General features: G+C 49.9%; 1 protein-coding gene and 1 long non-coding RNA gene across 2 annotated transcripts; one reads left to right on the top strand and one right to left on the bottom strand.

Moving 5' to 3' along the window:
- Positions 1-1,726: 1,726 nt before the first annotated feature.
- On the bottom strand, positions 1,727-3,523 carry CALML3 (calmodulin like 3). Its single transcript, XM_009245091.3, has one exon. It carries the CDS (start codon positions 3,396-3,398, stop codon positions 2,949-2,951), a length of 450 nt encoding a protein of 149 aa, XP_009243366.3. The 5' UTR covers positions 3,399-3,523; the 3' UTR covers positions 1,727-2,948.
- LOC129048502 (uncharacterized) lies at positions 2,251-14,056 on the top strand. Its single transcript, XR_008510874.1, has 4 exons — positions 2,251-2,364; positions 4,065-4,179; positions 6,348-6,561; positions 10,777-14,056. It is a non-coding gene; the product is annotated as an uncharacterized LOC129048502 (long non-coding RNA).
- Positions 14,057-15,206: the final 1,150 nt, after the last annotated feature.

The raw sequence follows: 15,206 nt of genomic DNA, 5'->3' as shown, positions 1-15,206 counted from the left end.
CTCCGGCCGGGCGTGGGGGCTCACGCCTGCAATCCCAGCACTTTGGGAGGCCGAGACGGGCGGATCATGAGGTCAGGAGATCGAGACTATCCCAGCTAACATGGTGAAACCCCGTCTCTACTAAAAACATAAAAAATTAACCGGGCGTGGTGGCGGGCACCTGTAATCCCAGCTACTTGGGAGGCTGAGGCCGGAGAATGGCATGAACCCGGGAGGCAGAGGTTGCAGTGAGCCGAGATCACGCCACTGCACTCCAGCCTGGGGAACAGAGCGAGACTCTGTCTCAAAAAAAAAGGAAGACACCTCCATTTACTACTCTGCTTCTGATGACTCCCCCTCAGGGAGGATCTGGGGCTGCCAGCTCTAAGCTGAGAGCAGGTAGGACCTTTCCACCACCCCAGCCAGTGCCTGCCTGAGCACAAAGAGCCGTTGATGAAAGGCTCCCAGCACCTGCAAAATCCAGGCCCAGGTGGCTCCAGAATGACTGGTGTGTGGGGTTGCAAAAAGACCTGCCCTGGCGGAATCGCTGGGAGGCTGGGAGGAAAACAAATAAAGACACTGGCGTGCCCTCCTAGCCCAGGCATTGGCAGTGCGTAGGTGCCAACCCTTGTAAGACCTTCCTCAAGCCTGCACCTGGGAAGAGGGGGCTTAGATGTCAAACCTCAGCCATGTGTATGACAGTGACTACAAAGACGCCCCGTGCAGGAAGACCTCGGTTTCTCTCCTTCCTGCAGAATTTAGGAGACATTCTACAAAAGGTGCTCAGGCCTGATGTCCTGTTCCTTTTGGCCGGCGGTCAGCAGCCATGTGGGGGCTTCTGCCTGCCCCTCCTGCTCACTGCCTCCCACCCGCTGGGGAGCTGCTGCCCAATGAACTCTAGACACTCTGTCCAAGTGTTTATGAGGCTTGTTCCCAAATCTTCCCCAGGACGTGTCCAATCAACCCCGACTCCTGAGAGTGGCAGGGAGCGGTGGGGATTTGCTCGGCAAGCTGAGCCTTAGCTTGCCCTCTGCTTCTGTTCCCCTGACAGGAGTACCTGCCCTGGGCCAGTGCTCCCCTGAGACCCCACCATCCAGCATCCCCTCAGGAATCCAGCCCCAGAGCACCTGCTTCTGCCCCTTTCTGCTCTTGTCTTGTTCTCGAGCTATGGAGAGGGGTGGCTACCCTGGACAGCCTTGCAGTATTAGAGCAGGAAGGAATCTTTAAGGTGATGGTAATAGTAGCTGTCATTATTAAGCACCTTACTACATGCCAGGTGTGTTAAGAATGTTGTTCTGGCTCCTCACAAGTGCTGGAGAGAGGCGCTACCGTAATTACCATGGTGGAGGCACAGGTTGGTGGCAGACCTGTAGCTGAGTGGTCAGGGCACAGCACAGATCTGACTGAAATCCCAGGTCTGCCTCTTACCCACTGGTGGGACACAGAGCTGTTTTCTGAAGCCCTCTGTGTCTCCACTTCCTCATTTGTAAGATGAGAAAGGTAATAATAGTGGCTGCCCCATAGGGAGGTGCCAATTGTCTATGCAGGCCAAGTGCTTGATGGTGCCCTGAGCCCAAGCAGGTGGCATGAGGGTCCTGTCATCCTGGAGGTCCCAGTGGTGCAGTGATTATGGCAAGGCCGGGGCTGGGCCCAGCTCTTTGTTTTACAAAGGAGGAAATACCGGGTGGTGGTGGGCGGGGGTGGGGTGTCAGGGAGAGAGGATACATCCACCATGGCCTTTTCTGATGAGCTCCGTCTAGTGCCCATCCCGCAAAACATACCTCCCTTTAGAACTGAAGGGATCTCTGGCAGGGCCCCTTCGACCTTCTTTGGGTGTTGCCAACCGCTTGCAGGGCTAGTGCAGGACTAACGGCTCTGAATTGCTCTTACACTTTGTGTGCCCAACTGCCCCCCAGCCCCTCACCATCTCTAGTGCCTGGCACTTCACAACCAGGGAGCACTTGCCAGGGGGAATCAAAGCAATCAGCAGGTCCCTTCTCAACGTAATGGACTCGGGTCTTTCAAGTCCTGATGGACTTTTAACCACTCTTTGCTGCCAGCGTATCCATTTGATTGAGAATATTCAATATTTCCCTCATCCAGACTTCTCTCTCTCTGAGGCACCGTCCCCCCTCTCCCCTGTATAGGAATTCACTGCATTTTTAAAAAGCACAAAAATGGAGATTCCTGCCTCATTTCAACCCTGAATTCAACAAGGATCATTTCCATGGGAACCAGAAAAAAGGAAATGAAATAAGAATGAATATCTCATTTATTTCCCTGCAGCTCTCATCCCCCGCTCATCCAAGCCTCCCTCCTTCCAGATGAACAGGAACAGGTTACAGCTGACCCGGTTTCACTCCCAGCTTCAGAAGATGAATCACGGTGGGTTGGCGGACAAGCTGGGGCAGCGTGGAAGGCAGTGCTGTTTTCAGGAGGCCTGACCTCTGTGGCCAGAGTCCCCGTCAGCACCGCTTACTGCAGGCCAAGATACCTCCCAGCCTGCAGAATCCGACCGCGGAGGGAGCCTCCAGTCCAGGAGCCTCCGGAAATCCTGGCGTGGGCTAAGGCCTGCAGCCCCCCTGGCCTGGGCATTGGGTGCCTGTTAGGGATCTTGCCTGGGTGCCCTAAGGGGTCACTCGGTGTCCGTCCTGGCGGGCCCGCAGAGTCAGCGCAACCTGCCCTGGTGCTTGGTCCTAAGGTCAGCCCTGCTTCTCCCGAGTGGGGAGGGTTCACGGTTTGCTTGGAGTGGGAGCGTTCCATGTGATCCAGATGAGCAGTGGGAAGGTCGGCAGGAGAGCAGAGAAGAGGTGCGGGGAGCGGGGTGCGGAGAGGTGGGCTGAATCAACCACGCCCGGGAAGAAGCCACAGTGCGCGGGGGACGCAGGGGGATGGGGGCGGAGGCCTGAGGCCCGGGGTTCTTGCCCCGTGGGCCGCGTGGGCGCCCAGGAGCACGGTGGGCGCCGGCCTCACTTGGACACCAGCACACGGACGAACTCCTCGTAGTTCACCTGTCCGTCTCCGTCCGTGTCCGCGGCCCGGATCATCTCGTCCACCTCCTCGTCGCTCAGCCTCTCCCCCAGCCGGGTCATGACGTGTCGCAGCTCGGCGGCGCTGACGAAGCCGTTGCCGTCCTTGTCGAACACGCGGAAGGCCTCGCGGATCTCCTCCTCGTTGTCCGTGTCCTTCATCTTCCTGGCCATCATGCCCAGGAACTCGGGGAAGTCCACGGTGCCGTTGCCGTCCCGGTCGATCTCACTCACCATGTCCCGCAGCTCGGCCTCCGAGGGGTTCTGGCCCAGGGACCGCATGACCGTGCCCAGCTCGCGGGTGGTGATGCAGCCGTCCCCATCCTTGTCAAACAGGGAGAAGGCCTCCTTGAATTCCGTGATCTGCTCCTCAGTCAGCTGATCGGCCATGCCAGGGGTGGGGGCGTGGGTGGCAGGAGAGGCCACGGCGGGGTCTCCCTCCCAGTGCCGCAGCTCGGCTGCTGTCCCAGCTCTGGGGTGGCGGGTGCAGATCCGGGCGGCCGGCGGGCTGTCTCGCCCTGGCTTGAGACGCTGGAGCTTAAGAAGCAGCAGAGTCCTCCCCCATCATTGGCAGACGCCCCTGCCCTGCGGTTGCCCGGGCCTGTCCTGTTTAGACAGGAGTCCAGGGCCTGCGAATTGAGCTGACGCCAGCACCTCTGTGCCTGCTTGCACCCGGACCCAGCAGAGCCACAGGGGCCCCCGAGTCGCATCTGCAGTCAGGGCGTGGTGGACGAGCTTTGGAGCAATCCACGCTGGACTCCTTCCTCCTGAATTTCCCCTTCTCTTCTCCCTCCCCGTCTCCCACCTGCCGCCTGTCTCCCACTCAATGAGCTCCAGTGCCCTTTCTTCCCTTGAGTGGAGGGCTTTTTGCAGGATGAAAGGCAGATGAAAGAAACTTCCTTGCTTTTGGTTTTTAAAGCCTTATATAGCACCGGAGGGTTTTTGGAGGAGGAAGGTTTTCCCTTCGGGTAGAAGCAGCAAGTTTTCTTACCTTCAGAATGGACATGAATAGGGAGGGGTTTCCTCCAACCCATTCACTCATCCACTCTTTCACAGATATTTATTGAGTGCCTACTATGTGCAGTGTCACTCTGGAAGCTGGGAACACAGTGGGACTGGCAAGCCACCCCCAGTCCTCATGAGGTTAACTAGCAAGACAGCTAGTTTGCAGGTAAACTAATCGAGGAATGCAAACAAGGTAACTAGGGATTATTGATAAATGCTGACGGACTTACAAGGTGGTGATGGACAGGACCCTGACGTCACCTTTCAGCCTGGTCAAGGACAGACCTTCTGCTGAGAAGCAGCCGTCTAGGCCAGAGTGGGTATGGTGGGGCCAAGGGTTGGAAGATGATCAGTGGGGCTGCAGGCCCGTGAGGGAGGGGACAAGGAGGAGAGACAAAGGAGACCTTGAAGGGCTCAGCCAGGAAGTCCCACTATCATTCTCTGGTCCACATTGCCCCAGGAGCTCCGAGCAGCATGGAGCTGGGGCTGTGGAGCGGCCTCTCCGGGAGGAGACCTGCTCAGGGGGATGGTGGGGTGTTCACAGCACAGACTTGGCTCCCACTCCCAGGGGGCCTGGAGACATGGCCCCCAGAGAAGCAGGAGCAGGCGCTTCACCTGTGGGAATCCAGGAAATCCACACTGGGGGAGAAACATGGAGCCCACTCTATTTTTTGCTGGGTGTGTGGGGGTGGGGTAGAGACCTGAATGGGAAAGAAAGTGTCCTTTTGAGGACCTGGACTTGCCGAGGAGAGACTATGGCAGGAGAAGGGCTCGGATATTCATTTTTTTTCTGAGTTTCCTTCCCTTCTCTATTCAAGTAGAGGCAAGTGTGTCCTTCTGGTCTGGAGGGGGTCTGTGGTAGGGGAAAATTGAAGCCACCTGCAAGACACCTTCCTTCCTGCCTGAAGTCTCCCACACAGCCTGGGTCCTGAGGGTTTGGGCAGGAGGAAGCAGGAAGGTTGAAGAATCCCTCCATCCCCATGGAATCTCTTCCTTAGAAGAGAAGTTTGTGGACCCCAGAGCAGCAGGGCTCAGGGATGTGGCGGCCACAGGCAGCCTTGACAAAGAGCCCTGGGGCCCAGGGGTGGCGTGGAGGGAACGAGGTGATGGGCATCTTGGAAGCCATGTGTGTGGGTAACACTTTGGTGACCAGAGCCCAGCCTCCCCTCCTTTCCCCGCCCCAGAATGTTCGGTCTTGCCTGAGACCTCACACCCCAACAGCTCTAGGGGAGTGGGGAGATGGTCTGGCCAGGACTCCCTTGGGTAGGAGAGGGGCTGATAATAAAGTTTAGATTTAGAGAGAAAAATGAGGCAGCCTCTCCATTTGCAGGCTGGGAGCATGCCCTGGGCCCTGGTTACAGCTCTGTCCATGGGGGGCTATGCAAGAAAGAGCGTGTGCTTTGCTCCTGGGAGCTCCACCCCTCCTCGAAGATTCTGGAGAGCTCTTTTTTGGTGGGAAGACCCAGCAAAGGCTGCACACACAGCTTGCTCAAGGTCACCCCGTGAAAAGTTCAGCTGGGGATCAAGGTCCCTTTTTTATTTTGGGGTTTTTTTGGGGGCTAATTCTGGGACATGGGGACCTTCTGTCACCTTCTGAGAGGGGCTCTTGATTGTACACTGGTGCCCGATGCCTGAGTGTTAGAATTCATATCCCAAAAGCATTTTAAAAATATTTAAATATTTCCACTCTAGATCACCCGAATATCCAACAATAGCAGGTTAGTAAGAAGTACCTGAACTTTCCTCCACACCATGAGATAATACACAGCCTTTGAAATGAGAATGAGGATATAACAATGGAAAGATTTCCATGGAAAATTTTTAAAGAGCAGATAGAAAACTGTATATGTGATATGATTTCATGTATTAAACATATATATGTTTATACATTCACAGAAGAAACGCCTAGATAATCATGTACCAAACTCTTAATAGTGGATACTTTGGATAACAGGATTATAAGTGCTTTTAATTTTCTTATAAATATAGTATCTTTGCTCATTTAAAAATGTTTTACATTTGCCATATATCATTTCTATTATTAGGGGAAATGACTGAAGATTCAAAAACCATCCCTGATAAAAAATATTCCATATCTTACTGAACTCCCAATATTCTTTCTCTTTCTCTGAGGTTAGGTAATGTGGAGGGCTTGGTAATATTGTCAGCTTTATATCTCTCAGAGATATGAGACTATGGTGAGCATAGCTATTATTATGTATAGAAAAGCAGAATAATTAATAGCCAGTAACCACTCCCCCTATTTGACTGCCAGAGTGATGATCTAGTGGAAAAGACGCTATGAAGCATTTTTCTTCTACTTTCCCTGCCTAGGGGCTGGAGGGACATCTTCATGAAGGAATACAGGGACAGTCACAGGAGAAAGGAGCACCAAGGGACACGGGCATGTGGCTGACACAGTCTTCTGGAGAGCCCAGGATGGCATCAGGGGGAAACCTGGCCTGAGACGGTGCCCTGATGGACAAGGACAGGAATACAGTCATACCTCCTGCCTCCTTGACCAATGACCAGGATGAGAAGCCAACAGGTAACTGCTGGTTTCTGGGTCATGGCTCTGTGGCTCAAACATTAGCTTTTACCTAAATGTCCTTCTCAAAAAGGCACATTAAAAGAGGGCTCAGTGCCAGGTGCAGTGGCTCACACCCATAATCCTACCACTTTGGGAGGCCGAGGCAGGCGGATCACTTGAGATCAGGAGTTCGAGACCAGCCTGGCCGACTTGGTGAAACTTCTACTAAAGGTCTCTACTAAAAGTACAAAAATTAGCTGGGCATGGTGGCTGGTGCCTGTAATCCCAGCTGCAGCTACTTGGAAGGCTGAGGCAGAAGATTCGCTTGGACCAGGGAGGGAGAGATTGCAGTGAGCCAAGATCGTGCCACTGCACTCCAGCCTGGGAGACAGAGCAAGACCCTGTCTCAAAAAAAAAAAAAAAAAAAAAATAGGACTCAGAATTTTAAACAGCGTTGCTTAGTGCACAGTGACTCACAGAGGACTGCTTTATGATGGGCCAGACTGTTGCAACTCGCTGGTTGGGAAACTGTGACAGAGAGATTGTTTTTTATTTTCTGTTTAACTCTCTCCCTGCAGCCTCTCACCCCAATATAGCAACTCCTTTCCCTATAGAATAGATATTATTTTGGTTTCAGGATCCATTTAAACATTTAAAAATTACTGGGGACTCCAAAGAGCTTGTGTTTATGTGGGATATATATATATATATATATACATAAATATTTACTGTGTTTGCAACTAAAACCGAGAAATATTTAAATATTTAAGTATGTTTTTATATATTTATAACTTAATAGAAATAAACCCATTACTTGTTCACATAAAAACATATTTTTCAGCAATCCCATTACTGGGTACGTACCCAAAGGAATATAAATTGCTCTATTATAAAGACACATGCACGCGTATGTTCATTGCAGCACTATTCATAATACCAAAGTCATGGAATTAACCTAAACGCCCATCAGTGATACACTGATAAAGAAAGTGTGGTACATATACACCATGGAATACTATGCAGCCATAAGAAAGAACGAGATCATGTCCTTTGCAGGGACAGGGATGGAGCTGGGGTCCATTATTCTTTCAAACTAATGCAGGAACCAGATACTGCATGTTCTCACTTATAAGTGGGAGTTAAATGATGAGAACACGTGGACACACAGAGGGGAACAACACATGCTAGGGCTTACTGGAGGGTGGAGGGTAGGAGGAGTGAGAGGATCGGGAAGAATGGGTAATGGTACTAGCCATTAATACTTGGGTGATAACGCTGGGCATGGTGGTTCACGCCTGTAATCTCAGCACTTTGGGAGGCCGAGGCGGGTGGATCACGAGGTCAGGAGATCGAGACCATCCTGGCTAACATGATGAAACCCCGTCTTTACTAAAAACATAAAAAAATTAGCCAGGCGTGGTGGCACCCGCCTGTAGTCCCAGCTACTTGGGAGGCTGAGGCAGGAGAATGGCTTGAACCCAGGAGGTGGAAATTGCAGTGAGCAGAGATCGCGCCACTGCACTCCAGCCTGGGCGACAGAGCGAGACTCTGTCTCAAAAAAAACTTGGGTGATGAAATAATCTGTACAACAAACCCCCATGACGCAAGTTTACCCACGCAGTAAACCTGCACTTGTGCCCCTCAACTTAAAATAAAAGTTAAAGAAAAACAACATTTTTAAATGAAAAATAAGTATTTTCCAAGACAAGGAATAGGGAGAAGAGTAGCGTTTTACAAAGTAGTTTTGCAAATATCTTTCATGCTTGGCATTCCAGAAGCAAATCTGCATCTACGCTCAACCTGTGGCAAAATGTTTTGGAGTGTATGATTATCCAGCCTCACACAAGTATGCAGCTGGGGAAGGAGGGAGCATGTGAATAGTCTTTTCAAAAAATTGTGGATATTCTTCTTTGATACTACATCAAAATTTGACAAATGGTAGTTTCTGAAAGAGTTGCAGTGTGGAATCTGAGACCATGTCAGAGACCTTTTCATACTGTTAAATGAAAATCCATTGGTCTCTTTTGCCCTTTGAACAGACCTGTTACCCCATGCATGGTTTTGTAATGCCACGCATTGGTCACGTGCAAAATACTGGTTCACTGGTTGAACAATTTCATACATAACATTTACAAGTCACATTCATTAGGCCAGGTGTGGTGGCTCACACCTGTGATCTCAGCACTTTAGGAGGCCGAGGTGGGAGGATTGCTTGAATCCAGGAGTTCAAGACCAGCCTGGGCAACATAGTAAGACCTCGTCTCTACAAAAAATTGAATAATTAGCCGGGTGTGGTGGTGTGTGCCTGTAGTCCCAGCTACTTGGAAGGCTGAGGTAGGAGGAGGACTGCTTGAGCATGGGAGAGAGATCAAGGCTGCGGTGAGCTGTGATCATGTCATTGAACTCCAGCCTGGGTGACAGAGTGAGACCCTGTCTCAAAAAAAAAAAAAAAAAAATTCATTAATGTCACCTCCAATCTCATTAGAAAAGCTGCTAAGTACTGGAGAGGCTCAAGTTCACAGTGACAAATACAAAATTTCAAAAATTCCAATTTTCATTCAGAAGCTCAAAAATTTGTAATGGCAACAAATACTGTCAGTTGTTTTCCTTGAAGTGACAGGCTCACTTCATCCATTCTCGAAAAAATGTCTGTCAAATACTAGGTCTGAGTGATCATGGTTTGTCCATCAGCTGTTCTTTCCAACAAAAAAGATGTTCTATGAAAAAAGCTTACCTTGCTACTCATTTATCAACCACACAATGCTTTCCTCATGACAATCATCACACTTCAGTATCAGCAGACTATTAAAAATGTACAAGTAAGCTTTGAAATTTAATAAAAATAATTCTGCTGCCTCAAGGTTATTTTTAAGTGCAACCAGCTTTTTTGTTTGTTTGTTTGTTTAATGAGACAATGTGGCAGTGGAGAGTGTCATGATGCCTAGCACAGGGTTCCTAATTCATGCTAAGGCACTGGTTTTACCCCTGTTGCTTTTGACCTCAGCGTAAATATCAACACAGTGAAAAGGGCAAAAAACACTGGTTTATTGTGAAAATAGTTTTGACCTCTCAGGCCCTCAGTAAGGGTCTTGGGACACCCTGTCCCCAAAGAGATTCATGGAACAGGCTTTGAGAGCCGGGTGCCTGGAGTGCTGGGACTCAGGAGTGTGAACTGGGTGTAGAATTCCCAGGGCTGCAGGCATCAGGTAAGGACTCTGGAATTGTGGTGGGACAGTGCTGGCCTCGCAGAGAATAGTATTAACGAAGAATCCAATAGATACAGATCAAAGGAACCCCCACCCCACCCCCCCCACACACCAACTGCAGCTGCTTTCTTTGAAAACTAGAACCCCTAAAGCCAGAAGGCCCAAGGTGATTTGCTTTTCCCGCATGAAGTGGTGTTGTAATAGCCTTTGTTAAGAAGAATTTGTTAAGTGTCCTTTTAAATGTGCCTCTCCTGCTGGGTGATATAAAGATATGAAGATTCTCCAATCTTTAGCCAGTTCCATTTCTGTGACCCTGCTGGAATGGGTGTGGCTGAGTAGTTCTGAACTCTATCTCTTTCCTTGATAAAGCCATCCACCAGCCCTAACACTTGCTCATCAACTTCCTTCCTCCCCAGTGTAAATATTAGCACTTTTATGTAACTGAACCCAGCTTCGGCTGCTCACCGCTTGAAAGCTGGACTCAAGAGACAAGGGGTGGTGGGAGGAAAAGCAGGTTTATCTGGAGAGCTAGCAAATAAAGGAGATGGTGGTGAGCTAGTGTTCTAAACCATTATACCATCTCAAAAATTTCAGGCTGGTCGGGGTTTTTTTTTAATGGGAGGGGGATATGGGGGAGAAGGGAGGATTAGCATCAAGAGGTGATTGAGGACTGCAGATATCTGGGTGCCCGTGAGGGCCCAAGGAGTTTGGGAACTTTTTTGTCCTTGGTGAGGTCACAAGGCTCCTGTAAATCTTTAACAACACATAGTTAATTGTTTATATGCTTTACCTTTAATCTCAGAGTGAGTTTCAAAAACTACATGATTTCTGTGTTTATGTATTATCTCAGTGCTCTAAAATCATCCTAGCATCCGTGCAGGAATGGGTAAAGGCCCCTTAAACAAAAATGGAGTTAGTTATGTTCGTTCTTTTACTGTTTCACGGTTACATTTATAATGTAAGACATGGATTTGCTTACTATCCATTTAGCAATTACTATCCTTTGTGTTATGTCTCCTTGTCACAGATGATGAATATGAATTAAAGTTGGACAACTAGCAAGTTTAAAACTTGGACTGGGACCTAGATCTTCCGATTCCTATAGCTAGCCTCCCTTTCCATCTTCTCTGTGGTCATCACTAATGCAGTTTTTGACCGTCTTGTCCAGAAGCTGCAAAACAGACAACAGAAGCCAGGAATGGCCCTGCCTTAGATGGCTTTCAGTGCAGGAAAGTATCAAGACAGGCTTGTTCATAGCGTATATCTCTCTCCATCTTTTCTGCTAAGCACCTCATGTATGCAGCTGCCAATGTAACACCTCCATTTGCGTGTTTAATCACCATCTCAAGCTAATGTAACCAAGTACACTTCTTGGCCTTCATCCCTGCCTCCTCTAGTCTTCTCATCTCTCTCTCTCTCTCACTTTGAGACAGAGTTTGGCTCTGTCACCCAGGCTGCAGTGCAGTGGCACCATCTTGGCTCACTGCAACCTCTGCCTCCTGGGCTCAAGCCATCCTCCCAACTCAACCTCCCGAGTAGCTGGGTCTTCCCATCTCTTTAAAAAACAATTCATTCAATTGTTCAGAACAAAACCCTAGAGTCATATTTAATTCCTCCCTTCCTGTTGCACTTCTAAACCAGTCGTTCAGCTCTACTTTGAAAATGTTTCTTTACTCATCCAGTGCTCCAAGCCACCATCACCTCGAGGCAGAAATATTCAGTGGCCTCATAAGTGGTCTCCCTATTTGTGTTATATTCAATGCATGTCTTTTCTTACTCAAAATCCTATAAAGGCTTCTCTTCACCATCCATGACTGTTTCCCGCCTTCCTCACTATGATCCCATCGCCGACCCCTCAAGACTATGTTCCAGCCTACTTTCTGCTCCTTGAACAACACCCTTAGCCTGATTCCCACTTTTGTGACTTCGCATGAGTCCCCTGTCTGCCTGGACACTCTGCCCCCAACCTTGAAGTGCTCACCCTTCCCTGTCACTCAGTTGAAAGTTAAATTCCATTTCCTTTTGAGGGCTTCCCTGAATACCCACTTTTAATTAACTCTCTGCCTCCTCCCATCACTTCTGTTTTACCCCCTCTTTTAGTTCCTTCCCATCTTACTTTCACAAGAGCCAGGGCTGTTTCCAACTTCTTTCCCTGTCAAGCCTCCTTAGACAGGACAGGTCCTCTGCCTCACCGTCTTTAATCAGTATTTGCTAAGTAAGCAGAGCACAAGAGGATCATGTTGTCATCAAAGAGCAGCTCTGCCTCCAATTGCAGAAGGATCGTTGGAACCTCATCCTTCCTTCAAGTTCTGGTTCAAAAAATTCCATGCTATGCCTCACATGGCCTTGCCCAGGTGCCTGTTTTATTTGCCTGTGTTGTCTGTTCTTTCTTCCCCACTGTCCTCATTTGCCATGTGGCTCAGTGGTGGCTGGAGACCACTGCTCCTCCCTGGGAGCAGCTGCTAAGGCTCGGTGCCTCAGGACACCTTGGCACCTGTGGATATCGACCACCAGGCTTCTCCTCTGTTCATGTCTCTGCAAGAATGAGAACCTGCCCCCATACCATTTGTGCTGTGTAGGCCTCAGGAGGCATGGACTCACGCACCCAGCTTCTTGCAAGCCCTCTGGTACGTCGCAGTGTTTACCCCCAGCTCTCTATTACGGCCACCACCCAGCGACTCTGGTGCAGGCTCCTTAGAGAGAGGCCAGGAAACTGCCAAGGTGATAAGTGACAGCAGGTCTCGGGGGAAGAGAGGACTTCTCTCCTTAGTAAAGAACCCGTGGAGGTCGGAAAGACACTCCAGGCTCAAAGCCAAATTTGAAAGTTAGGCTGACAGCCCAACTAGGGCAGATTGGAGGAGCCAGGTGGAGAGAGGATGTGGGGGAGTCGGGAACGAGGTGGAAGGAGAAGCCTGGAAGAGCGGCCCCGCTCCTGGAGCATGGCCAGCGTCACTTCGTCAGGACCTCGACCTTCACCCACTAGTGGGAGGGTGTTCCTCGCATGACTTGCAGGATCACCTGGGAAACACACAAATGGAAGAATTTAAAAATATCTGCTAGGACACCCCGTGTGCCCCACAACTCATCACAGAGCAAACTCATCACAGAGCAAACTCCTTGGCTACTTCTTGTCTTGGGCCGTCTTTTCATCTGGCCTGTTTGCCTGACTGGACTTTGGGGTCTTTGTTCCCAGCATCAAAATTTCCTACCATGGACTTTCCATCACAGCTCCCTTCCAGTCTTCTGGAAATTGTCAGAAGTGCCTGGATTTGCAGGGCCTGCACAAGATATGCTGTCGACCTGGGATTTTGGGGCATTTTTGCAGTTCACACTCCAATGTGCAACAGCAACCAAATGGAGATGGAGGACGTGAACATGAGCTACTGGAGATGCTGATGAAACGTGTATAAGGACTGCAATGGTATCTGTGTCCTGCTCATGAAATTGACCAGATACCGCGGCTTCCTTTTGCTTCCCAAGGCCCGGATTGACCTGACAATTGATATGCTTTGCTCTATACTCCAACTCCCATTGACCATGAGGTGAAAGCACCCTTTCTCGGTCAGCCTCACTTCTTCCCCGCAGAGGGAGGGATTTCCTGCAGGAGCATGGGCCCTAGGCCTTCCTTTCACACTGTCTCTTGAAAGCCTCCTCCAGATGTGCTGCCTGGCTCAGCTCTTTGGGTGACTTTTGTTCCGTCTCATGTGACTCATCAAGATTCACACAGGGCTGTGTCCCGGGCAGGGCTGGAGTTGACATTCAGGGAGGAGATCACTGTTCTGGAACAGAGCAGTGATTGGTTTAATTGAAATCTGATAGATCATCATGTAAAAAGCTGGCATGTAAGCATGCTCCCCAGAGTCTGCAGGGCCCTGCACAGCTTCTTGCCTGGCCATCACGAAGAGGTGGTCCTCTTGCATGGTTGGGGGCCTCACCTGCACCACGGACCCCCAAGCCAAACAATGAGATTGTACGGAGACCATCCTGGGCAGGTCCTCACGTCAGGTCTTGCAGTTTGCACCAGGTAGCCCCGGGCTATCCTGCCATGCAAGAGCTGCTTTCTCAGCACATGGAGTTCTACGGCTGCCTCGGCTGCAGAGGTCAGCTCTGGAGCCTTGCTGAGCACCTCCATGGATGCATTTTGCAAAGGGCCGAGTAAGAGGCATTAACGTGGCCTGTGCTTAGTTCCTGACAGCAAGTGGGATTAAACCAGGATTAAAGGATCAGCCCTAAACCAAAGCAGACCAGTAACAGGTCTCGTGATAAAAGCAGCCAAATAATAATAATAAAAATCTATTCTTGGACTTGTTATTTTCCTGGGAAAAGGGCTATTTCTTGTGAAATATGCAGGGATTGGAACTTTCCCCGACAGCCCGCCGTGAGCTCACTCACTGCCCCTGCCTGTGCTGGGGGGTGGTGGGTGGTGAGAGGTGCAAGTGGAGGGTCTGGACAGAGGCAGAGGGAGGAGAGGGGGCAGGGGGATGGGGAGGAAGAATGGGGGGTTCGCTCTGGGATAGCTTCGTGAGCCACTGAACCTTTCAAACTTGATGCTTGATGTTTTGAAAAAAATGACAGAAAATATGGGCCGGGCACTGTGGCTCATGCCTGTAATCCTAGCACTTTGAGAGGCTGAGGCGGGCAGATCACCTGAGGTCAGGAGTTCAAGACCAGCCTGGCCAACATGGTGAAACCCCATCTCTACTAAAAATAAGCCAGGTGTGGTGGCCCATGCCTGTAATCCCAGCTGCTTGGGAGGCTGAGGCAGAATTGTTTGAATCTAGGAGGCAGAGATTGCAGTGAGCCGAGATGGTGCCTCTGCACTCCAGGCTGGGTGACAGAGTGGGACTCTGTCTCAAAAAAAAAAAAAAAAAAAAAAAAAAGTGAAGGAGTGGGATGTCATTGAGGGGCTTAGCCACATGCTACAGATCTTTTTATACCAAGATGCATTCAATGATTAGCTAAGTTGGACAGTTTGTTACTTTTAGCCTCCACAACCAAAGGGGCAAGATAATTATCTCCCAGAGAACAAGCTGATCTTCCTTGAAGGATAAGGAGTTCCCCAAGCAGCAGGAAGAGCTTCTGTTCCCAATTCCAGCCTTTGAAGTTCATGCTTCAGAAGAAAACCTTAGCATTTAATACAGGAAGGCACGCACGTGTGTGTGCATGTGTTTGTACCCACACATGTGGCTCAAGCTTCCCTGTGACAATGGGTTGCCTGTGGGTAAGCGTGGGATGTGTGGAGAAGGCAGGAGGGTTTAGGGTGTGGGCTCAGTACCCTGATGAGAGATTTAAAGCAGGCAAAGGGATTTGGCAAAGTGCAGCTCCCATTTCATCATTTCTTCAGACCCTGCCTCAGTTATTTACTGCTGTGATTTTAAACTCTGCTCTTCGAAACCCTTGAGTTCTGCAGAAGTCCTTCGAGAGGTTCGTGGGGGCAAAGGAAAGGTGAGGGGCAGG

The sequence above is a fragment of the Pongo abelii genome, chromosome 8, assembly GCF_028885655.2.
Source record: "Pongo abelii isolate AG06213 chromosome 8, NHGRI_mPonAbe1-v2.0_pri, whole genome shotgun sequence".
Taxonomy (NCBI): domain Eukaryota; kingdom Metazoa; phylum Chordata; class Mammalia; order Primates; family Hominidae; genus Pongo; species Pongo abelii.
The sequence above is the reverse complement of the archived record's forward strand: the minus strand, read 5'-3'. Positions and strand labels throughout refer to the sequence as shown.